This window comes from Rhinolophus ferrumequinum, chromosome 17, assembly GCF_004115265.2.
Source record: "Rhinolophus ferrumequinum isolate MPI-CBG mRhiFer1 chromosome 17, mRhiFer1_v1.p, whole genome shotgun sequence".
NCBI lineage: Eukaryota > Metazoa > Chordata > Mammalia > Chiroptera > Rhinolophidae > Rhinolophus > Rhinolophus ferrumequinum.
The window spans coordinates 48,029,190-48,052,752 of record NC_046300.1 but is presented as its reverse complement, the minus strand read 5'-3'; the positions used below and the strand labels follow the sequence as shown (position 1 = coordinate 48,052,752).

The 23,563-nt window shown below is 49.2% G+C and overlaps 2 protein-coding genes across 8 annotated transcripts; one reads left to right on the top strand and one right to left on the bottom strand.

Annotated features, from left to right (window-relative positions):
- Nucleotides 1-556: 556 nt before the first annotated feature.
- Nucleotides 557-14,499, bottom strand: PHF7 (PHD finger protein 7). 6 transcript variants are annotated; one of them, XM_033133261.1, is made up of 12 exons: nucleotides 13,907-14,499; nucleotides 13,713-13,823; nucleotides 12,546-12,652; nucleotides 11,767-11,819; nucleotides 11,289-11,380; nucleotides 7,385-7,486; nucleotides 6,904-7,028; nucleotides 6,249-6,408; nucleotides 5,577-5,683; nucleotides 4,986-5,102; nucleotides 4,440-4,564; nucleotides 557-1,406 (listed from the first exon to the last, which is right to left on the bottom strand). In XM_033133261.1, exons 3-12 carry the CDS (start codon nucleotides 12,584-12,586, stop codon nucleotides 1,342-1,344), a joined length of 987 nt encoding a protein of 328 aa, XP_032989152.1. In that variant the 5' UTR covers nucleotides 12,587-12,652; nucleotides 13,713-13,823; nucleotides 13,907-14,499; the 3' UTR covers nucleotides 557-1,341. The 6 variants fall into 6 exon arrangements, with proteins under 6 accessions (XP_032989152.1, XP_032989151.1, XP_032989150.1 ...); XM_033133260.1 differs by having other exon boundaries at nucleotides 13,680-14,499; XM_033133259.1 differs by having other exon boundaries at nucleotides 13,713-14,499.
- Nucleotides 14,500-14,679: 180 nt separating this feature from the next.
- On the top strand, nucleotides 14,680-23,441 carry BAP1 (BRCA1 associated protein 1). 2 transcript variants are annotated; one of them, XM_033132809.1, is made up of 17 exons: nucleotides 14,680-14,866; nucleotides 14,963-14,992; nucleotides 15,092-15,146; nucleotides 16,108-16,240; nucleotides 16,612-16,731; nucleotides 17,204-17,265; nucleotides 17,349-17,491; nucleotides 17,753-17,831; nucleotides 18,283-18,406; nucleotides 18,691-18,838; nucleotides 19,316-19,500; nucleotides 19,914-20,047; nucleotides 20,583-21,061; nucleotides 21,169-21,329; nucleotides 21,594-21,686; nucleotides 21,810-21,882; nucleotides 22,097-23,441. In XM_033132809.1, the coding sequence occupies exons 1-17, from the start codon at nucleotides 14,830-14,832 to the stop codon at nucleotides 22,228-22,230; spliced, it is 2,190 nt and encodes a 729-aa protein (XP_032988700.1). In that variant the 5' UTR covers nucleotides 14,680-14,829; the 3' UTR covers nucleotides 22,231-23,441. The 2 variants fall into 2 exon arrangements, with proteins under 2 accessions (XP_032988700.1, XP_032988699.1); XM_033132808.1 differs by having other exon boundaries at nucleotides 14,732-14,866; nucleotides 14,963-15,146.
- The last annotated feature ends 122 nt before the right edge of the window (nucleotides 23,442-23,563 follow it).

The following is a 23,563-nucleotide window of genomic DNA, read 5'->3' as shown; positions in this document are numbered from 1 at the left end:
GCTGTAATAGGGGTCTAAGCAGAGTCCAGTGCGAGTACCTAGGGAGGAAGAAGTGGTCCTTATGTGGGGCTCAGCAGGCTGAGGGTAGAGGTTCGGGCTCTCGAGGCTGTGAACCCCCCGCTCAGGGCCTGGTGTTCCTGGGTGGCCAGGACAGAGTTCTCGGAGAGGGGGGTGGTGTCCTGGGAGCTACAGCTGTTGGGACCATATTTGTGGAAGCCCTTGGATGCCAATCTCAGTAGAGGCCACCCTAAGTAAAGAGCTAACAGATATTTTATGATAATTAGCAGAAGGGAAAGGGGCGGGTGTGTCAGCAGAGCAAGTAGACACAGTAAACCATGCAGAGAAGGCTTTTGCTGCAATCCTGTGAAGCATAAGGGTCTAAGCTGAGCACTGGCAATGGGATGGAAAAGAAGGCAAACATTTTAAAAACAGGCAAATTGACAAGAAAGAGGGTGGTTGAGTATAAAAGGAAGGAGGTTCTGAGGTTTCTGGACCTAGTTTATGATTCCTACAAAGGTTAGGAATTAGAAGAAGGACAGCAGGTACTCTGGTGAATTTTTATTGACATCCAGTTCTACCCTCTCCAACTGAATCATTTGTTCTAGGTCCCAAGCTACAAAACAGTAATTAATTCTAATAGACACGTCATTTATGAAAACAGGTATTTAAAATATATAAGATGAGCCTGGAGCATATTGTAGTGCCAGAAAGTAACAAAGTATTCAAAAAAAGCAAAACACACAATAATGAGGATGTGTGCAAAGGACACAGGAGTTCCCAATGGCCAAAGCTAGAACGATTTGAACAACAAAATAAATAATGTAGTACTGGATTGTCACCCAAAGTACACTATACATATCCATGAGTCCATACTGATATAAACAAATGATTGAATAAATAAACAACAGAGAGAGAATAGGTAAATTTCCTATGCAGAAGAAATTCAAATAGTTTATGTAGATACTCTGTCCTCAAGGAAGGAGGGGGCATGAGTCCCCCCCCATTCATTGTGGGCGACACAGAGTAACTTCCTTCCAAGAGGTAGAGTATGGAATGGGGGAAAAGGAGTAACTTCACAGTGGAGAACCCTGACAAACACTACTTTGGCCAGATGATCAAGATCAACATCAAAGTGACAAGTGATGCTAATAGATGTGACTTTGACATATGATGAAAAAGGCACTTAACTTGTGTGGTCTTCCTCCCCCAAACCCATAACCCTAGTCTAATCATAAGAAAAACATCAGACAAATTCAAATTGAGAGGCATTCTACAAAATACCTGACCAGTACTCCTCAAAACTGCCAACGTCATCAAAACCAAGGAAAATCTGACAAACTGTCACAGCCAAGAGGAACCTAAGGAGACATGGTGACTCAACGCAATGTGGTATCCTGGATGGGGTCCTAGAACAGAAAAGAGACATTAGGCAAAAACTAAGGAAATCTGAATAAAGTATGGGCTTTAGGTAACAACAACAATGTATCAGTACTGGTTCATTAATTGTGACAAATGTACCACACTAACATAAGACGTTATTGACAGGGCAAGCTGGGTGTGGGATATACGGGGACTCTCTGTACTAATTCTCCAATTTTTCTGTAAATCTAAAACTATCCCAAATTGAAAGTTTACTTAAGGTAAAAAGCCCATTTAGTAGAGAATGACCGATTAGGCCCGGCTGAAGAACAGAACAGTTCAAAGTTGGACTTTTCAGCCTATTAGAATGAGGTTATCTATTAACTCAATGGACAGTAAAGGTATAAAGATTAAGACATAGTTAATAGATGTGTGTGTGTGTGTGTGTACCAACCATACACGGAGGTTGGGCAGATAAATGTCTGGGTGACAAAAAGCACCCCTTATCTGCCACTACCTCTGCCACAAGCTTCATCTGCCACCCACAGCAGCTAGAGTCCAGAGCACACTGTTAGCGGACTATTACTTTCAGTTAAGATATTTCTCATACTTCAGTACACAAATGAACTCTTTTTAAAGGAAAAGATACTACCCCAGATGTCTGACAATATACCTGGAGACCCAAGTGATAGAAACTCTAGATTAAGAAACTAAAGTCTTAATTCTTAATCTTGAAAGTGTCTTTCAGTTGTGAATGATCACTGTAAGAGTTGAGTGTTCAGGAGAGGCAAAATATTACTTGTTTTTGATATGAAAATCCACAATTTAAAACTCTCTTGCCGCTTGCAGAGCTCTGACAAAGAAAGTGTCCTTGGATGCCCAGGTTACCAGGCATAGCACTGAGTCATCAAACCCATGGGAGAGAAAATGAAGACAAAAGGTGTAGTCGTGGGGAGGCCGAGGATGACAGCTAGCTGCGTGGGAGGCCCTGGGAGCAGCTAGCCCCAGAAGGAGCAGGCTCTAGGAGACAGATCTTCCAGAAAAGAAGTGCCACTTATCGTGATCTGATGCTTAGCCTCTGAGGAAAATTTTATTTTGAGGGAAATGATCATGTGGAACATTATCCATAGGCATGTAGCAAATGAAAAAGAGGTAGGTATTTTCAATAAAAAAAAATGGATAGGAAAGGAAAAATAATCATAGTATACTGCCTGGCTCAGTAGTAAACAGCATTTACATAGTCATAGTAACGTAAATGCTGAAGGCTAATTTAACAAAAATTGTGACGCAACTATAAAAGATAAAGAGAATGAAAATGGGAAGGTTTTAAAGGAAGGTGCTAGATCTTTATGTAACGTAATAGGAAGTCAATAATGTCTAAGATTAATAAATCAAGAAATGGCTAAAAAAGTGGAAAGTCATTGCCTTTAGGGACCAGGACTGGGGTAGGGAGGGCTGAATCTTTCATTATAATCCTTTTAGTACTTTTTGACTTAAGACTTTTTAAAGTCTATATTACTTTGCCTGTATACTTTGATAACAAAAAGATAACAAATTACAATCCCTCCTCCCGCGCCGTGTGATTCCAAGTGAATCTGGCCAAATCTGAAGGCGATCACCATGTACAAATCGATTAAATTTTCAGGGGTCAGCAAAATTTTCAGGGTCAGCAAACAAGAACCCTCTCCTCTGCCATTGGTGACAATGACCCAGGGTGACTCTGAGAGCTCAGTATCTGGCAATGGTCCTAAATTTCCCCTGCTAATCTGAATCCCACAAAATCACTAAAATAAACAAATGTGAGAGACTCGATTCAATTTCTCCCAAGACCTTCAGCCAGATTCTCATCCTAGATGTCTTGCTTAATGCAACTGTCCAGACCCGGCTCCCTTACCCGAATGAAATGGCAGAGCCACCAGGCCACTGCGTGGAGGCACGTCTTCACTCGTGCTGTGGAGGTATACTGAAGACCACACTGCCTGCAGAGCAGTTCCCTCTGCCCGTGTGAGCACGGCAGTCCCTGGCCTGCTGGAGTCCAGGGCCCCAAGAGTGGCCTATTCTCAGGCCAGCGTGGACTCCTTTGCTGCTCACCTCCCTAATGAGAACCTGTGTGTTTATTTGCCCGATGATGAAATCTCTGTCCCGCGTAAAGTCCATTTCCCTGCAAACTGCTTCCTTCCAAAGCAACGTATCTATGTTCTCAATTGAAAGTTCTACATTTAAGTCACTGCATTTTATAGATTAGAAGAGTGAGTTTTCCTGTTCCCTCAATCTCCCCTCCAGATTCCTTAGTGTGCTAGATAAAATCCAGAGTGAATTTATAAGGAGACACCAATGGAGAGCAAGCTTTTATTTGCATAACACACGTGGGTGAAGTAAGAAGAGGCAGATGAGAACCAGATTAAGGTGGAAGACTCTCAGTAGAAAAGAAAAGAAAGGGCCTCTGGGAATCAGGCAGGAAGAGCAGAAGCGCAGTCGTAGCCACCCACATTCCGCGCTGGCATCTGGACTGCTCTGTCCTCACGCTTCCCTGGCACTTCTCTTTCCTTGGTTCAGTCTCACTGCTGGACCCCTTTCCTTGTCTCACAGTGTCAAACTGCTCCTTCCCCCAAACCTAAGGGAGGAACACAGCTTTGTACCCTGTGTTTGGCAGCAACTACCCAGAAGCTGTTATTTGAACTTTTTGTAGCGTTTTGACACCCTAGGATGGCCAGGAGTGGCCCCTCCTGCCATCAGAGGACTCTGGTTTCTCTAATAAGGAAGGTTCTGGCCAATCAGTCCAAGAACGGCCCAGATTCTGTCCCAGGCTGGTGTCTCTGCAGAAATGCCTCCCAGAGTAGAAGGTGGTGCTGCTGCAGCAGGGGATGTCACCTGAGTTTGCAGGTATGTGATGAAAGAAAGGTGGGAGGAAAACTCAGCCTTCTGTCTCTCCCAGGCACAGATCCTTAAGCCCCTCCCTAGCCACTCTCCTTCCCAAATTAGAGTCCCCATCCTGGTGGCATGCCCTCCTCCTGTCCCAGGCCCCGCCAGGCCCCGCACCCCCACTGTGCTTCTTAGACCCTCCCCTCCCTCAGTCTCACCTGTGGCTCCAGGCGAAGGTGCACACTCCTCACACTCCCATTTCTTGTTGTTGGATCTCAGAAAGGAGCAGTCCCTGTGGGTTCCATGGGATCCGCATGTGGCACACAGAATGAGACTCCACCTCCTACAAGAAAACAAGGCAGGGTTGTGGGCACAAATATAACACTGACTAGCACTTCCGGGGTGTTAGCTACAGGCTAGGCCTTTGCTGAGGGCTTCCCCGGTATTTTTTACTGTCTATTTTACCCATGACGGATGTGTGGCTGGGAGCTGATCCCAGGACCCTGCCATCAGGCACAGACACCGGAAAGGCGGATTTGGAAAGGCACTGGCCACTCTTCACCGGACACAAGAAGCAGACCCTGCAGAGACCTGTTCACGTGTGAGTGAGTGAGACTTGGGCTCCTCAAGAGTGGGACTTAGCAATTGTGCCCACCCTGAGATCTGCAGAAAAAAGTGCATTCCCTGCTCCTAAAAACTGTGCCAAGCTCTAACCCTAAGATGGCACTGACGCGAGATCTTTCTAGCCGGGAGCCTTTCCCTACCCTTCGTCCTCAAAGCTGTCTCTGCCTTGTTCACGCAGACAGATGGGGGCATCACAATGCTGATAGCGCTGATACAACTCTGAGAAAGCCCCTGGCTCGAGCTCCCAGGCAGCGTCTCTGCCGTGGAGAAGAAACAGCGAGTAAGGGACACATAATCCGTGGGTGAGACCTTTGTCCACCTGGGAAGAACTAGGAAGAACGCAAACTAGCCCAGCAGAGTCCAACAGGCTGCCCGGATAATCTCAGCAAGGCTGGGCGGGTGGCCTGGCAGTGGGAGAGGGTTGAAGCAGCACGAGTGGAATACGGGGCTTCCTCAGTCTCCCACTGGGATTCAAGACTCCTCCCCCACCCCACCTGGGAATTCCCATCTCTAAAGGATCCTTGTCAGAAACACGCCTGTCCTCCCAACCCTTAGACTCCCCCCCTTTCCTTTGGATAACTGGAAAGCTCTCCTTCCACCCCTTCCCTCTTCACCGTGTATCAATGCCTTGGCTGCTTCTTCATTCTCTAAGGATCCTCACACTCACCTCCTCTCTGGAAATCTAGGCCACCCACTCCCCGGTTCCTGTCCTACTTCAGAGTTTTCACTACCTGTCTGGAATATGAATCCCCATTCTTAGCATTTCTTGAGGAAACTCTTCTCGATTGTTACAATGTGGACATTTGAAGAAATGCTTTGCTGATGTGTGGGCATATTTCTGTAAGAGAAACATGGAAGAGCTTTGTGTTTGTAGAAACATTATCTTTGATCACCTTCTTTCCACCCCTACCCTCACCTCACAAAGAGGACGTTGCTAAGAAAGCTTGACTGAGGGTTGCAGGAAGAGGAGTTTGGGTGAGTTAGGGTGAGGCTGCAAATCCAGGTGCCAGATCAGGGACAGAAAGCTCAAGAGAGCTCCAAGGAGTGCCTTAACTGTCACTTCCGGCCCTGGGGCTTGGCAGTGCAGACTCAGTTGGGGCTCATATACCTGGATACAAAGTTCCCTTTCCTTCCATCTCAGGAAGCAAAGCTGATTTTGAGGCTACTTGATTCATTCTGGGATGAGCTCATTTACTCTAGGCGTCCTGAGGATTTTGCTCAGTCTAAATCTTATCATGAATGCAGTGTTACAGGTCAAGGGTGACCAGTCAGTGGGCTGACTTTCCTCTGACTGCCTGGAACCAGTCCTGCATACCTGCCTTCAGCAGAGATTGCCTGAGTATTCCCAGTGTGCTCTGAACTAGGGCAATTGCAGAAGGTCCCCAGGGCACAGAAAGGCCCACCTGTATGCACGTGCGGTGGTAGACAGTTTGACTACAGCATGGGCTCTGGATGTTTTCAACACTTGCTTGGGATAACTCTTCACAACACAAGACGCAGCTTTCCTCCCCCACATTCCCCTGTTGGATGTCCTGTGTTGGGCGATGTTTTTCACAAAATGATCTGTGGCAAAGTAAATAGAGTTGGTGTTGATTTGTCGTCGATGCCGTTTTCCAGCTGCCGGGCCTCGGGAGACCAATCAGTGGCTCAGGCCAGTGCCCTGCGAACCTCCATGCTTCTGAGGAGGGGGTGGGGCGGGGCGGGGCGGGGCGGGGTGGGGTGGGGGGCCGAACAACAGCCACAGGCCTTCTCACAGCGGCTCTCCCACTGAGCAGAGCTTGGGGACTATCTCTACAGACTCCAGTTCCTGAAAGCCCCACTTGGCCCTGAGCAGCTGTCGAAGAATGGCAGCTGTTTGTAATTTAAGACGGGGATGGGAAGCAAGAAGTAAGCCCTGTGAAACCGCCAAGTCAAGACACTGTTTCTCATTATTGAATGGAGAGACAGATTCACTGGTGAGTCAAAATAGGCCCGTGAGAACCAGACTCTGATTTCATTAGTGGCTAATTAATAGCAAATTGCCAAAGGGCAGCCTGATTTTTCCCCTTCATCACTCACTTGTACTCTCCAAAAAATTGTGAAAGGCAACCCCTTTCTTGGCCACAAGGAAGATGGAAGTTTCTGATGCACTGATCCTTTTGGCACTTGATGGCAGCTCCCTTTTTCTTGCACACAAAGCAGATCTGCAAATGAGATCCCAGACAGTGCTCAGGGCCCCAAGACAGACAGACAGACATTCTGGGGCACATCATTCTGTGGAATGGAAATTCTGTGAAGCAACAGCCATTCCCTTTCCTCAGTGGACTTGACAGCTCTTGAGTTCCAAGCAGCATTGAATTTTTTGTTTTCCCAGGATGTTGCTCCCTCTCCATACTTAGGACACTACACCCCAGAGAAGCATGGAACTTAAGAGAAGGACCAGTTGGGAAATCCAGCAGTCCTTTGACTTCTAACATAACAACTAGGGAAAAGAACAGAAGCAGGGACGAACAGAAGCAAAGAGGCCTTGCCCAAAGCCCCCGTTCCAGGGGATTCTAACCTTCCTAGAAGCCCGGGCTGCCTCCTTTTTGATGTCTTCAGGCAGGAATCCATGGAAACCTCTGTTGGACTGGCCCCTCTGAGGCAGCTTGCTAGATAGGATCTGGGGGTGGGGGCAGAGCAGAAATAGAGCTTGGTGGGATATATATGCATTTACACGGTAATTTACTTAACACAAAGGCTTACATAGCACTACGTGCTGGGTGCTGTAAGTGCTTTCCAAATATGAACTCATTTAATCCTTGTAACAACCTTAAGAGGCAGGTGCTATCATCACCCCCATTTTATAGGAGAGATTATGTGACTTGCTCAAGCCCACAGAACTCCAGAACCTGGGTTCTTACCCACTTTTGTGCCACACTGCCTCTCACTTCCTGAGGACTGCTTTTGTGTGCTGAGTACTTTGGGGAAATACTCCCTGTGTATTGACTCATCTTATGCTCACCACCACCCTGTGATACAGATGCTGCTGTGACCCTCATCTTACAGAGGAGGCCACTGAGGTACAGCACAGTAAGTGACATAGCTGGGGTTACACAGCAAGGAGGCAGCAGAGCTGGCTCTCGCATCCAGGTCCACAGACCCACACTCGTACACTTCCGGCTGTATTGCTCCCTAGGTACAGAATAAATACTCTTCTCAGAGTGTGTTCTCTATACGAAGGGACATGTCCTGACTATAGCCGTTCTGCCTTATGGTGGAAGGGGAGGAACTGAACTTTTATTTAAAAACACACTTTAAAGGGCCTTTTGTTTCTGAAAAGCCCCCAAAGCAAGTCTAGAATGAGAAATCAAGGGGAAAAAAGCTAAACTGTTATGTACTCACAAACAGTGTATATGTATATATATTGAAAGAATGTCGGCATCCCAACTCCACCCCAAGAATTTTCCAAAAATATTGGGGAGGGTGCTGGACTTTCTTCAGTAATTACTTGTAATGTGAATGGGGGCCCAGGTTATTTTACTTTAACTTGATAGAAAATGTGACCTTACAAGGTTAGATAACTTGAGGACACTTGGATTACAGCTGTATGTTCCCAATAAGTTTTAAAATATATCTATTTTAACACTATCTCAGGGCATTAGGACTATATGAGTGATTTCTATTTTATTTATACTATTAAGTGTATTGTTTTCTACAATCAGCATGCATTATTTCTATAAACAGAAAAGTCATTTGTGAAAGATTACAAACGATCTAAATAGTCTTTAATAGGCGTTTGTTTTAATACTCTTTGGCATACCCATACTATGGAATACCAATTAGCTATTAAAAAGAAAAAACGATCAGTATGTTCTATGTGCAATAATCTCCATAAGTATATGATGGGGAAAAAAAGCCCAAAATACAAATACAAAACAAGGTGTACAGTATGTTTATTTTTATGTCGAAAATGTCTATGCCTATAAATGCATTGAAATTAATTAAGACCTGACACCAAAACAGGGCTTACAAGAGAGGAAAATCACAGACCAATCTTTCTCATGAATATAAATGTAAAAAAGTGAAACAAAATATTAACAAATTGAATCCAGCACCATATAAAAAGAATAATGCCTTATGACCAAGCAGAGTTTATACCAGAAATGCAAGGTTAGTTTAACATTAAATAATTCAACTGATGTAACAAATCACATCAACAAAATTAAGGGAAAAAGGTGATCATCTCGATAGATGCAAAAAAAGCATTTGACAAAATTCAACGCACAGTCATGACACCCTCAGCAAACGAGAAATGAAAGGGGAACCTCTTCAATCTAATGGAAAGCATCTATGAAAAACCTATAACTAACATCATATTTTAATGGTGAAAAATTGGATGCTGTCCTCTGATGTTGGGAACAAGACAGGAATATTCACTCACATAACTTCTATTCAACACTACACTGAAGGTTCTAGCTAGTACAATAAGGCAAGAAGAAGAATTAAAGATCACAAAGGAAGAAGTAGAACGTCTTTATTCATACATGACACGATTGTGTACACAGGAAATCCTAAGGCATTCACAAAAAAAATAAACAACAAAACTACTAAACTAATAAGTGAATTTAACAAGATTGTAGGATATAAAATCAATGTACAAAAATCAATTCTATATACCAGGAACAAACTTGAAAATGAAATTTTAAAATACCATTTATAATAGCATAAAATCATAAAATATTTAGAAATAGTTTAACAAAAGATGTGCAAGTCTTCTTCACTTAAAAAAAAAAACATTGCTAAGATATATTTTAAAACACCCAAATAAACGGTGAAATACATCATGTCCATGGATTGGAAGATTCGATATTGTTTTTCCATTCTTCCCAAACTGATATACAAATTCAATTCAATCCCTATCACAATCCCAACAGGCAATTTTTAAAAAAGATAAGTTTAAAGCTAACTATAAAATTTATAATGGAAAAGGACCTGATAGCCAAAACAATCTTGGAAAATATTGACACTATACGGCCACAATAATCAATGTATTGGTGTGAGGGTTGATGCCACAGATCAATGACATAAAATAGATCATCCAGATGCACAGATATATGGTCAATTAATTTTGAAAAGGCAAAGATTTCTTGGGACACACAAACAAGCCTTAATGATAAAAGAAAAAACATAAACTGGACTTCATCAAAATTAAAAACTTTTGTTCTTTGAAAGACATAGTTGACAAAATGAAAAGGCAAGCCACAGACTGGGAGAAAATAGTCACAACACACATATCTGAAAAAAAGATTTATATCCAGAATATATAAAGAACTCATACAACTCAATCAGACAAAACAACCCAATTTTTAAAATGGACAAAGTATTTGTACAGAGACTTCATAAAAACAAATATGTTAATGGCCAATAAGCACATGAAAAAAAGCTCAATATCTTAAGTCATCAGAGAAATGCAAATTAAAACCACAATGAGATACCAATACACACCTAGTAGAATGGCTAAAATTTAAAAAAGACTGACAATATCAAGTTCTGACAAGAATACTGTGCAACTGGAACTTCAAAAACTGCTAGTGGGAGTGTAAACTTTGGAAAGTGATTGGGCAATTTCACATGAAGTTAAATATATAATTAGCATGCGACCAGTAATTCTACACCTAGGAATTTGACCAAGAGAAGTGAAAAAACATGTTTACAAAAAGACTTGTGTGTGCATGTTCACAGCAGCTTTATTGATAATAACCCCCAAATGGAAACAATTCAAATGTCCATACACCGGTGGATAAATAAGCAAATTATATTATACAACAGAATTCTACTAGGCAATAAAAAGGCACAATCTACTGATGTATGCAACAACACAGATAAATCGCCAAAACACTGCGTTGAGTGACAGAAGCCAGACACAAAAGAGCACAAACTGTATGATTCCATTTATATGAAGCATAAGAATAGGCAAAAGCTATCTATAGATCAGAATAGTGATTATCTCTGAGGGTATTGACTGGAAGAGGGCAAGAAGGAACTTTCTAGGATGATGGAAATATTTATGCTGAGTTGGACAGTATTTACATGGGAATATATACAGTATATCCCCATGATATATGTTTATCAAAACTCATCAAATTGTACACTTAACAGGGGTGCATTCTACAATATGTAAAGTATACCTAATAAAAAATATTGGGGAAAAAAAATAACTGGAAAGACTGTTGATAGTATTTGCTTCTGTGGAGAGGGAGAAGAATGGAGAATACTGTTTTTATTGTAACTACTTTATACTATTAGGATTTTATACCAGGTATGTATATTACTGTTTAAAAATTGGATTTAAAAAGAAAAATGCTATTAAGGAAAACAAAAAAATAAACAGGGCTATGGATCTGAGGCTGGATGCAAAAACAGGAACAGACTGTACAGCAAAAGCCATGAGACATTCAAAGCAAAGGGAGCCTTATACTCACAAGACAGAAATAGTGCACGCTGAGATTGTCTTTCTGAAGAAATTCCCCTAATTTATCAGGGTCCCCAGGTTCTCGAAGGCATAGCCGGCATACTGGAAGAGAGAATGTTAAGAATTCACTTTGGGAGTGTAACCATCTCTCTAAGTACAAGGAGGAGTACGGTATTGGGAAGAGGGTCATTTTGACAAGGAGGGAGGTTGAGATGAAGTGTTATTTGGTATCAGTTAGGTCTTTCCATAATTTTGGCCACATTTGCAGGAGTTGGCTGCAACTGCTCGCTTCATATTTTTTTGTCTCACATGTCTTTGTTTCTTGAAATTTGGACATGACATTTAAAAATTACAGACCCTGAGTTCTTCACCATCTTAGAGAATCTGAGAAGGAAGTAGGATTGACAGTGAGAGGAGCAAGTTTGCTGCCCTACACAGGTGGTCTTTGCTGAGGTTGGGAGTCAGTGGCCGAACAGAACCTTTCTTACCAGGCCCTGAAGATGGCTTCCTCTGGGTTACCCTCCTTGTCTTGGCAGATTTTCTATACAAGAGAAGGAAAAAGTACTAAGTGGTCTTTGAGGACCCTGTCAAAATCCCTTGTAACATTTCTCTCAAAATGCCATCCATGGGTCTGATGAAGGACCAAAACATCAAAAGGCTAAGATATCAGTTTCTTTTTTTATTTCATATTTTTTGAAAGCATAAAACATACCCATTGAATTGTTTGAATTATGTGAGATCATAACCATATCTTTCTGTTCCGGGTGCCTATATTGACTGTGTTGACTGAATGAATGCAAAAGCAAACCCCCTTTTACTCTTTTACTGTTTCTTCTGCCACCTACTCTGAATCACAAGTGGTACCACGTTCACAAAAAGACTTTCCTATTGCTAGATATTATTCTTTGCTCTTTACATGTATTAACTCAATGAATCTACAGGATGTTCCAAAAAGTGGGTGCTATTATTATGCATATTTTCCAGACGAGGAAACTGAGGCATAAAGAAATGAAGTAACCTGTCCCAGGTCACCTATTTTGCAAGTTTTAGAGCCAGGATATGAACCTGGTCAGTAGGGTTCCAGAGCCAGCACTAGGGACAGCCCTGGGAGGGTTGGTTACTGGGCAGCTTCCAGGGGACCACTAGTATGTGCTTCTACGCTACCCAAGCCTAGCTTGCAAGACCATGCAAGGGGGGAAAAAAGTGCAGCATATACCATAGGCTATTGGATAATTTCTCCCAAACTCCCTTGTGTTACCTACTCTACCTTAATCTTTGACATTCCTTCTTTTCTTTTATAGTCTTCATTCGCTGCTTCCTGTTTCTATCTTGATTTCTTCTCTACTGTTATGAGGACAATACAGGCTCTTCCAGCTGTAAAAATAAATACGGCTTGGTCAGCAATTTAATCCTACAGTTGGCTATCAAGTTTCACAGGGTCAAAGCAACAGTGCAGTTCACCTCCCAATCCATATGACAGAATATAAGGGACCCACCCAGTATCAATGCTACCTAGTAACAGCCAATAATTATTAAATCGTGTCAAGAACTGTTCTAGACATTTTACACCTGTTAACTCACAACGCCCCCTCCATGCAGTAGGTGCCATTATTATCCCCATTTTCAAGATGAGGAGACTGAGGCACAGAGAGGTCACAGAGAGGCACTTGCCCAAGTCAGAGGTACCGGAATCACACAACAGTGTAAGAACTTGGAACCACTGCTTGAACTGGCTAAACGGTTCTTTGTTTTCTTTGTGCCTACTAAATGCATGAGGTAGTACTCAGGGAAAAAGGCTTCTTTTGCCTCCAAGTATGGGTGCCTTGATTCTACCCCAGTAGCTACATAGCTAGTTCTCTCCTAGGAAAAGGAACTTGTGGGATTTCTGATGCCTAAAACATGAACTCCCTCTAGTGAGAAACAAGAGATAACTGACAAATCACTCCATGGCTTCTGTCACTTCTTTTCACCAAGCTCAGATGGCCATTGAGGTTTGGCCTGTTTTCAACCTTTGTCCAACTCTCCAAATATGAAGACACCCTGCCACTCCTCCCCTCGCCAGAGTCAGCAGACTACCAATACAATATACAGTTTTCATTGGTTGGGGGGGGGGCATCCCTGAAAGAGAAGGGGGACAAAAGAAGTTAACATCCGCTCCTATGAAGGGAGGACTGTTTAGTCAGGGGAGAGGATAAGATTTCCTAGGAGAAATGAATGAATCAGGTTATTCCGGGGACAACCACTCCAGCACACGTCCTCACTGTATAGCTGGAAAGGGTGAACCTCTTTAGGGACTTCAACTGCTCTGTATGAACACAATCACTAAGGCAACTACCAAGGCTATACCGCCCTTCCTTTCTTTATGCTTGCTCCATCTCCTCTTCTAAACCTTGAGTTGCACCTGCAGAAGCAATGACATTGGACGGCTTCTTACTCAACAAAAACACTTGGACAGGCTGGAGGAGGATAGAGAAGGGCGTGCACTAGGGGATCCACTTGAGCTGAACACTGAGCGGTTCCGAGTTGTTGGGGAAATCTCGGTCGTCTAGGAATAGAAATAAAACCTTGAAACGTCAGTTCTTTGCATTGCTGGATCAAGACGTTCCTTGAATGGGGTTCTGTGCGCACCGGCAGTTACTGGAAGACGCAACAATCTTCAAAGCATTTGAGGAGGAAGGATGCAAAGGCGGGCTTCCACAAGCGGCTCAGTCCGAGATTTCCCAACCGGGCGATTTCCCAATCTTGAAATGGTTACCAAGTTGTTTCGCGGGATAGATAAGTGCTGGGTCAAAGCTTGTTGAGAAAATTAAAAATAAAGAAGCGTGTTCGGCCCCGCCGCCGCAAGAATAAATAGTGATTTATTTTGAAAATAAGTGTCGGTGCGGCCACAACCGTTCCCCCGAGGTAACAGCCGGAGAAGGGGCTCAACGAGCATCCCGCGGAGGTCAGACCAGGATCATGTCGTGCCTGCAAGGAGGCTGGTGAGGGGCCGGGCCGGAGGTCGCCTGCGCCGCTCGCTCCTCAAGGTAGAGCACGGGGTCGCCAGCCCAGTTGTAGCCGGGGGCGCCGCTGTTCCGGAGCTTTATCGTTGTAGCTACCTCACGGGAGGCCGCCCCGCGCGGTGACTGCGCCGGCGAAAGGGGCGAGCGCGCAAATGGGGGCCAGGTCACGCGGTGCGACACAGGGACTCTGCGGCCGCGGGGACCACAGCGACGCTGACCGTTGACAGGGAGGAACTGCCGCGCGCTAACGTCCGCGTGCCCACCCTCCCTTTCGCCCCGCCCTTTAACTCAGCTCCCTCCCCTTCTTCTAGCCACACCCCTTTCATTTCGCCCCTCCCTCCCGCGCGAACCCGCGGAAGACCAGCTCGGAGGCGGGGCGGAGACCGTCGCTCTCTGGTGACGTATATCGCCGGCGCGGGCGGGTGACGCAACGGGCCCCGTTGTCTGTGTGTGGGGTTAGGGGCCCCGTGGGCGTCGGGGGCTCCCGGCGGGGGCGGCGGGTGGGTGGGGAGGGCCTGGACATGGCGCTGAGGGGCCGCCCGCGGGAAGATGAATAAGGGCTGGCTGGAGCTGGAGAGCGACCCTGGTGAGGAGTGTGCCGGCTCGGCGGGGATTGGGGAGGCAGGGTGGGCCCGGGACGCGTCTGCCTGACCACCACCCGCTCCTCTTGTCGCCCCACCAGGCCTCTTCACCCTCCTGGTGGAAGATTTCGGTAAGAGACTCTACCCGCCGGACCTGGGGGCCCAGTCCTGCGCCCTCGCTGCACGGCAAGGGACTGCCCTTCCCAACTTCTTTCCTTCCCTGATCGCAGGTGTCAAAGGGGTGCAAGTCGAGGAGATCTATGACCTTCAGAGCAAGTGCCAGGGGTGAGTGGTTTGGCAGCAGGACCGCCCTTTACACCTCGAGGGTTAGGGAAGGGCCTGGGTAAAAGTCCCATTCAAGGGGGGTAGTATCAGGAACCCCAAATTGTATAAATCTTATTTAAGGTAGCATCCCTCTTCTTTGGGTGCCCTCCTGATCAAACTGATATTTTTGTTTTCTCCCAGCCTTCCCGTTTATGTAGTAGCATCTTTCCCCAATACAAATCCCAACCATCCTTTGGAGAACAGTTCAGCTGCCTTTTCTGTTCTTGGAGCAGGAAGCCAGCCCCTTCTCTAGACCCAGGTCACACAGTGCCTTTTGTGCAGCTGTAATTTATTAATTACTGCTTTAATGTGCCCATGTGCCAGGGCCTTTAATTTCCCCGTAAGGGTCTTGTATCAGAGGGTTGGTGTGTGGCATCTGCAAAGCCTCTCCTGAGTGACCAAGCCCAGGGTCTTGTTTTGGTAGTCCTGCAGAGTAGAGGTGTGGAGGAACTGCTACAGTGACTGAACTGAGAACTCTGCTTTTATTTCTCAGGAAGGAAAGGGCTGCTGTGGGTGTTCATTTCCTTCCTTGGCTGCATTAGGGCCCAGACCTTGGGGTCACAAGTGAGAATTAGTGTAGAAATTCCTCATCAGAGTTTTTGTTGTCTCCTCATTTCCTGTTCCTATGCTATTCCGGGCCATTGGTTCCAGCTTTTCTTCTCTTACCCTAGAACCATAGGCTTTATAAGGACAGTTGGTGGACACCTGGAGCCCCACAGCCAGAAGCTGATGCTTGACTGCCGGCGGCGGGCTTCTGGGGTGTGAGGGCTCAGGGCAGTGTTAGGAAGAAACCAGGGGAGAGGTGGGGATATGGGAGGGGCGCCTGAGTGGTAACAGTGCAGGGGAATAGGGGAGGAAGAAAGGGGATGCTGATTGCCTTCCCCCACTTGCATGGTCTAGCTCTGCCCCTTACTTTCTCCAGCCCTGTGTATGGATTCATTTTCCTGTTCAAATGGATCGAAGAGCGCCGGTCCCGTCGCAAGGTCTCTACCTTGGTGGATGATACATCTGTGATTGATGACGATATTGTGAATAATATGTTCTTTGCTCATCAGGTCTGCTGGGCTCTGTGTTCCGTCTGGAGGGTGGGGTGCTGCCATTTTCTTTGCTGGGGAAGTGGAAGTGGGGGAAGGCAGGAGGAAGAGAGAGGCAGATACCAAGGGTGGTGGTTGTAGAAGTCCCTTGGCAGAAGGCACTGAGCTGTTTATTAAAAAGGGGAGTATGCTATCTTAGAGCAGTGTGTGGTCTGAGTTCACTCTCTTATGTCCCCAGACGTCTGGTGGGTATTCAGCTGAATGAACAAATGTTGGGCGAAGATGAGGGTTGTTGTCCAGATGCCACCGTCCCTCTCTGGGTCCCCATTCCCAGTGAGTAAGGGCTTTGATTGAGGGATGCTGTCTATGGGTGACTGTTCTTGGTTTCACAGCTGATCCCCAACTCCTGCGCCACTCATGCCTTGCTGAGTGTGCTTCTGAACTGCAGCAATGTGGACCTGGGGCCCACCCTGAGTCGCATGAAGGACTTCACCAAAGGCTTCAGCCCTGAGGTAGGCCACGCTGCCGTACTCCCGGCTCACAGCTGGCTGGGCAGGTCTGACATTCTGGGCCACTGGTGATGCCACCATATGACGTTTGGCACTATGAGGCTTTTTCCTTTTCAAATGATTATTTAAATTACTTTTGACCCTTAAATTAATTGTGTAAGGCAGTTAGTTTTAGCTCATTTGTCAGGGAAGGAGACAAACATAGGGAGGAAGGAACATTCTTAAGTGACACTATTTTAGGACGTTGTTTTCAGCCCTTTATCAGGCCATGTTGCTCCCATGCCCATTGATTACTGTGCAAAGCCATTAGAGCCCATCCATTTGGGGCTCCAGAGCTCTCTTCTGCTCTTCAGGAGAGTCCACCTGTGCTGCTTCAGGTTCCTGGGACACCTTCAGGCCTGCTTTCCTGAGGTTTGTTTCCCACCCAGCGGCTCACAGAAGTTGTTCTGATGTGGCCTTATTTTCTTCCCTTTAGAGCAAAGGATATGCGATTGGCAATGCCCCGGAGTTGGCCAAGGCACATAATAGCCATGCCAGGTGTGTGGGGACTGTAGGGGCTGACGGGGGTGGGAGCGAGGAAGGGCTAGCCCATTCTGGGCCTTGACTGTGTCCTTCCCCAGGCCTGAGCCACGCCACCTCCCCGAGAAGCAGAACGGCCTTAGCGCAGTGCGGACAATGGAGGCATTCCACTTTGTCAGCTATGTGCCTATTACCGGCCGACTTTTTGAGCTGGATGGGCTCAAGGTCTACCCCATTGACCATGGTAGGCATTCTGAGCTGGGGCCCATTGGGTTTTTCTGCTTACCTCCTGGGGAGCTGGGGCCAGGGTCCTCAGGTGCTTGGGACTCAGTGGTGGACGGTGGGTTTTGAGGACATCGGGCTCTGGCTAGATGGCACCCTGTACTGCATTGCCTGACTAGCCCCTGACTCCCTGGTGTGACTGCTCTCCATCCCACCTCCCACTCTTGGCCTGCCCACACTCCGGCCTTCCCACCTGCTGACTCCTCATCTTGGTCTTTCCTAGGGCCCTGGGGGGAGGATGAGGAGTGGACAGACAAAGCCCGGCGGGTCATCATGGAGCGTATCGGCCTTGCCACTGCAGGGTAAGGGCCCGGTGCCTGCCCTACCCTCTGGAGCTGTGTCCCCATTGGGAGGGACACAGAAAAAGGAACCACGACAGAGAGAGGTCAGATGACTTGTATAAGGCCACACGGCGAATCTGGCAAGATCGGGCTTAGATCTTGGGTTCCCACTTCATTGCCCTATTTCCCGCCCAGGCTCCCTGTGGCCTGCTTCGGGATAGGCTGCGGAGGGGCGGGCCTGGGTGGCCCAGGTGTGCTGGCTCACGTCCTGCCAGGTCCCTCACAAAGCTCGTTGCCAGGCACAATGTCTAAGGTACCTGGCGTGCATGGCCAGCTGCTGCCTGCCTGTTGTGGTGGGGTCTGTAACAGTGGCTGTAGGTGTGATTTCCGGAGCCCTGCTGGGATAATCTGCCTCAGCTTGATGGTGGGGCTGGGGCGGAAGCTGCTCTCACAGCTGCCGCTGTGACTGCAGGGAGCCCTACCATGATATCCGCTTCAACCTGATGGCGGTGGTGCCTGACCGCAGGATCAAGTACGAGGCCCGGCTGCACGTGCTGAAGGTGAACCGTCAGATAGTCCTGGAGGCCCTGCAGCAGGTGCGGCCCTGCCCAGCCACGCCCTCCTCCTCCTCACTGGGGCGTGTCTCTGAGTCCTAACTCCTCTGTTGCGGATCTTGGCTTCTCCTAACCACTTCTCTCCTTTGCGTCCTTTGTGGGGAAGGTGGGCCTGGGGGTAGGGAGGGAAAGTAGTTTCTAAAAGGAGGTTTGGGTTTGGCTGTTGTATTTCCCTCTGAGGGAATGGGTAGCGCCAAGTCCCTTAGCTGTTGAAGATAGAGGCTGGGGCCACCTTCACTGCTGAGAGCCTTGGATTCTGTTTTCAGCTGATCAGGGTAACGCAACCAGAGCTGATTCAGACCCACAAGTCTCAAGAGTCCCAGCTGCCTGAGGAATCCAAACCAGCCAGTGGCAAATCTCCCCTGGCTCTGGAGGCAAGCAGGGCACCAGCGGCCTCTGAGGGCCCTCACACAGGTACTGCGAGTCTAGGGCCTCTCCTGGGCCTCAGGTCCAGCACGGCATAGTTTCGCCTAGGAGACCCAAACGGAGCAAGTCTTTTGAAGCTCTGATGGCACTTGGGCAGTGGTGCAGAGGCTGCTGTGGGAGGCCTCCAGCCCAGTGCCTGCAGCCCTCCCATTGGAACGTGGAGGGAGAATCGCTTTTTCCTAAAGAAAGGCACCGCTGAAGCACTGCCGTTACCACAGGCCCGAGCCTTCTCTGTAATGCATATTCCCTTTCTGGTTATCTTAGAGGCTTTTTTCTTTCTGCCTCCCCCTCTTTTTCCATCTCGTCCTTCTGTCTCATCATGGGCCTGCTGACTTCCGTCCCACCAGCTGGCTGTGGGAAGGGACAGGGAGGAGTGCTGTGTCACGAATGGGGAGACAGTGGGCTGGGGACAGCTTTTCCTGAGGCTCTGGCTGAAGGTCCTGCCTGTGCTCCTTTTCCTCTCAGACGGAGTGGAGGTGGTGGCTGGGTCATGCCCACAAGCCCTGACCCACAGTCCTCCCAGCAAACCCAAGCTGGTGGTGAAGCCTCCAGGGAGCAGCCTCAATGGGGTTCCCCCTAACCCCACTCCCATTGTCCAGCGGCTGCCAGCTTTTCTGGACAATCACAACTATGCTAAGTCCCCCATGCAGGTGAGCTGGGAGTGTCTCCATAGCGTTCCCTCCAGGATTCCCTTGAGAGGCTGCCACAGGCAGTTTCCTCAGGTGGTTTCCTTGATGTTCACCCTTAACCCGGGCCTGGTTCCTTGTCTGATACTCAGAAGCCCCCAATGGCAGGGGCTTAGGGAGGCAGCGAGAGCTCTTCTGGCTTTAAATCCAGCCTCGTGGCTGAGGGACTAAATGTTTAGATGATGTTCCTTGGTACAAGTCTATGGGTTGGGTTCTGCTGCCAAATAAAGGCACATGTTCCTCTCAGAAGCCCTGCGTGGGCAGGTCGTGAGGGTGGGTTCGGGAGCACCTGGAGAGCTGTGTTGGCTTTCTGGCTGGCTGTGCGTGCTGTGCCCAGCCTGTGCTGACCCCAGGGCCGCCCTGGGTCTCTGCTCCAGGAGGAGGAAGACCTGGCAGCAGGGGTGGGCCGCAGCCGCGTGCCAGTGCGCCCTCCCCAGCAGTACTCGGACGATGAGGACGACTACGAGGACGACGACGAGGACGACATGCAGAGCACCAGCTCCGCTGTCAGGTCAGCCCCGCTCTGGGCTGCAGGCGCTGAGGGCTTTGGACCCGGTCCTGGCTATTCCAGCCTGTGTCTGAGAATGCCCTTCAGCAGACAGACACCACCGAGCACCTGCTGACTGAGGGCAGGGGCGGCTGGCATGAAGGGGCTGATTCTAGGTCCCAAGTTTTGGGAGGGTTGGGGGAGGGCTGAGCACGTTTAAGCGGACATCAAGACACGTCCTGTTGGGAGGTGGCCTTTGGCTCGGCCTTGAAACATTGGATGAAGCAGGGATGGAGCAGGTGGGTCAGGGGTAGTTTTACTGGAAGACATGCATTGGCAAAAGGCCAGCAGCTAAAATAGCGACGGTGCCTTTCGAGGATACCTGGCTACAGCGTAGGGTGCCAGGCTTGGTGTGGCCAGGTCAGGCTGCTGGATTGAGTGTGTGGAGCTGCAGTTGTCAGTCACTGGATGCCAGGATGTGTTCAGACAATTCTGGGCATTGCTGGGTGTGTCGTCACCTGACCCATTCCCTGGGCTCACCCCTCCTTGGGCCCCACAGGTACAAGCGAAAGGGGCCAGGGAAGCCAGGGCCATTGAGTGGGTCCGGGGACGGACAGCTATCGGTGCTGCAGCCCAACACCATCAACGTCTTGGCTGAGAAGCTCAAAGAGTCCCAGAAAGATCTCTCAATTCCACTGTCGATCAAGACCAGCAGCGGGGCTGGGAGTCCAGCTGTGGCAGTGCCCACGCACTCTCAGCCTTCACCCACCCCCAGCAATGAGAGCACAGACACAGCCTCTGAGATTGGCAGCGCTTTCAACTCACCGCTGCGCTCGCCCATCCGCTCCGCCAACCCAACGCGGCCCTCCAGCCCTGTCACCTCCCACATCTCCAAAGTGCTTTTTGGAGAGGATGACAGCCTGTTGCGCGTGGACTGTATACGCTACAATCGCGCTGTACGTGACCTGGGACCTGTCATCAGCACGGGCTTGCTGCACTTGGCTGAGGATGGTGTGCTCAGTCCCCTGGCACTGACAGGTGGGCCTTGGGCTGGCTCACTGTCCATTTGGTGTACTGAGGAGGGAGGTGGCCAAGTGACAAGTGTTCTGCACTCTGATGGGTCGTCTCATGCCTTCTTTTCTCAGAGGGTGGGAAGGGTTCCTCGCCCTCCATCAGACCGAGCCAAGGCAGCCAAGGGTCTGGCAGCCCCGAGGAAAAGGAGGTGGTGGAAGCTGTGGATGGCAGAGAGAAGCCGGTGCTGGTGAGGCCCGGAGAGCCCTTGAGTGGGGAGAAGTACTCACCCAAGGTAAGCCCCTGCAGTTCTCTTTCCTAATCTCGGCAGAGGCAAGAGCTTGGGGCACTGCTGCCCGGGGCTGGGTTCTTGATGGGAGTTTTGTGAAGGCTGGTGGCTGAAGCTATGCAGCAGGAAGCCTGTCTGGGTTCAGCAGTGGCAGGGGCCCCGGTAAGCTGCAGGCACTCTGGCTGCTTAGCTTTGCCTCTTGCTGCCTCCTGGTAGGGTGGCTTTGGCACCGGCCAGCTCCCTTATGGGTGCATTGGTGGATTTTGGCAGGAGCTGCTGGCACTGCTGAAGTGTGTGGAGGCTGAGATTGCAAATTATGAGGCCTGTCTCAAGGAAGAGATAGAGAAGAGGAAGAAGTTCAAGGTGGGTCCTCTCTCCAGCTGCCTGGTCCTCTGCCCGTCTGCCTTCCCAACAATGCGACCTCCCGAGGTCAGCTGGTGGCAGCTCTGAGATGGGCTGCAGTGTCCTCATCCTCTTTTCCTGCAGATTGATGACCAGAGAAGGACCCACAACTACGATGAGTTCATCTGCACCTTCATCTCCATGCTGGCTCAGGAAGGTGAGGGGACTCACTGTTGCGTCGTATCTGGCGTGCCCTGCTGAAGGCCCTGTCCCTCAGGTACCCCCTGTCAGGCCTCTGCTGGAGCTTGAGCAGACGGTGGGGCTCAGGGAAGGCTGTGACACCCTCAGCTCCTGGCCTGACACTGTGGCCTATTGAGCAGGTGGTTGCTGGGCAGCCAGCCACCTGCTCAATGGCCTCTGTCTCTCTGCAGGCATGCTGGCCACCCTGGTGGAGCAGAACATTTCAGTGCGGCGGCGCCAAGGGGTCAGCATTGGCCGGCTCCATAAGCAGCGGAAGCCTGACCGGAGGAAACGCTCGCGCCCCTACAAGGCTAAGCGCCAGTGAGGACTGCTGGCCCTGACTGTAGCCCGCTCTTGCCGTGTGGCTCTCACCAGGGTCCCTTCCCTGCCCCACTCTCCCCTTCCCAGTATTACTGAATATTTCCAGCCAGAGAGCCCAGACCCTGGGGATGGGAGCCAGGCTGGGATTCCCTGCATGGTGCCCCCGGGCCTGGTAGGGCAGGTCAGCCCCATAGCACTCAGGAAGCAGCACCTGGAGCTGGGGCACAGCGAGGAGCTGCAGCTTCCTCCACAGCCGGCTGTGGGGCTGTGGGACCCGGCCTTTCTGCCTGGGCAGCAGAATATATATTTTACCTACAGAGACGTCTATTTTTCTGGGCTCTGGCCCATCTTGCCACCACTGTGTTGACATAGCCGGCTTCCTGACTCTGCATTCTCTCCTACCAGCTGTCATCGTGGTGGGGCCTGGGTGGGCATGGGCCTGCTTCCCTAGCCCTAGCCTCCAGTTGTCTGTTGTGAGGAAGCCAGGTCTGCTCTGTGTCCCTCCTGGGAGAACTCCAAACTCGGAGCCGGCTGCTGGGCTGGTCTGGGAGTGGGGTGTCCCAGTGGGGGTGGGGTGAGCAGCCTGCTGGGGTCTCACGGCCTGAGCAGAGAGGAGTGTTTGAGCTATTTGGTGGCTTCTAAACTCCCTGGCTCCAGTGGGGCTTGTCAAGTCTGCTCTCTGCGGCAAGGCTCTGGGGCTCTTTGCCTTCAGTGTTGTGGCCCTGCCAGTGGGCCTGCCTCGGGCTCCTGGGCTCTGTCCCTGGAGCCTTGGGCTCAGAGGAGCCTCTGCCCAGCCCCTCAGTATTATCATGTCTCCCTCCTCTTAGGGGTAGCAGAGACAGGGCTGCTTGCGGGAAACTGGCACCATTCAGCTTTCCCTGCCATGCCAGCTTCCTCAGCCTCTGCAAGGCACTCAGGGTGGGGGAACAGCAGGACCAAGACAACCAGTTGGAGCTCCAGTGTTCCCAGAGGGCCTGATGCCAAGGGTTAATGGGCCCAGCACGGCCTCTGGAGCTCGGGCCCCAAACAGCCCCATGGCCTCTGCCAGATGGCTTTGAAGGTGATCCACGCAGGCCCCTTATCTGTACATAGTGATGGGGGTGGGGGACAGCTGGCAGGCATGGCAGTTGCGTCTCTGCGCTGAGCACAGCCTGACCCCTCGAGCCCCTGTAAATATTGGATCAATGAATGAATAAAACTCTCCTAAAAAATGAACCGTCCTGTGGTTACTGACCTGAGGTTTGAAGGCTCTGAGATCGGAGTGAGGACCTAACCAGACCTGCGCTGAAGGCCCCGTGACAGAGGGAAGGAGTAGGCATGCTTGGGCATCCATCCTT

What these genes read in the sequence shown, in the direction of transcription:
- PHF7 (XM_033133260.1), bottom strand. Translation starts at nt 12,586, where the DNA reads ATGAAGACTATAAAAGAAAAGAAGGAATGTCAAAGATTAAG. An exon ending in GCGTGCACTATTTCTGTCTT is followed by an intron (nt 7,487 to 11,288) that starts GTGAGTATAAGG and finishes CCCCACCCCCAG; the next exon opens with ATCCTATCTAGCAAGCTGCC. An exon ending in CAGCCCGGGCTTCTAGGAAG is followed by an intron (nt 7,029 to 7,384) that starts GTTAGAATCCCC and finishes TCTCATTTGCAG; the next exon opens with ATCTGCTTTGTGTGCAAGAA.
- BAP1 (XM_033132808.1), top strand. Translation starts at nt 14,830, where the DNA reads ATGAATAAGGGCTGGCTGGAGCTGGAGAGCGACCCTG. An exon ending in CTTCAGAGCAAGTGCCAGGG is followed by an intron (nt 15,147 to 16,107) that starts GTGAGTGGTTTG and finishes TACTTTCTCCAG; the next exon opens with CCCTGTGTATGGATTCATTT. An exon ending in GGGAGAAGTACTCACCCAAG is followed by an intron (nt 21,330 to 21,593) that starts GTAAGCCCCTGC and finishes GGATTTTGGCAG; the next exon opens with GAGCTGCTGGCACTGCTGAA.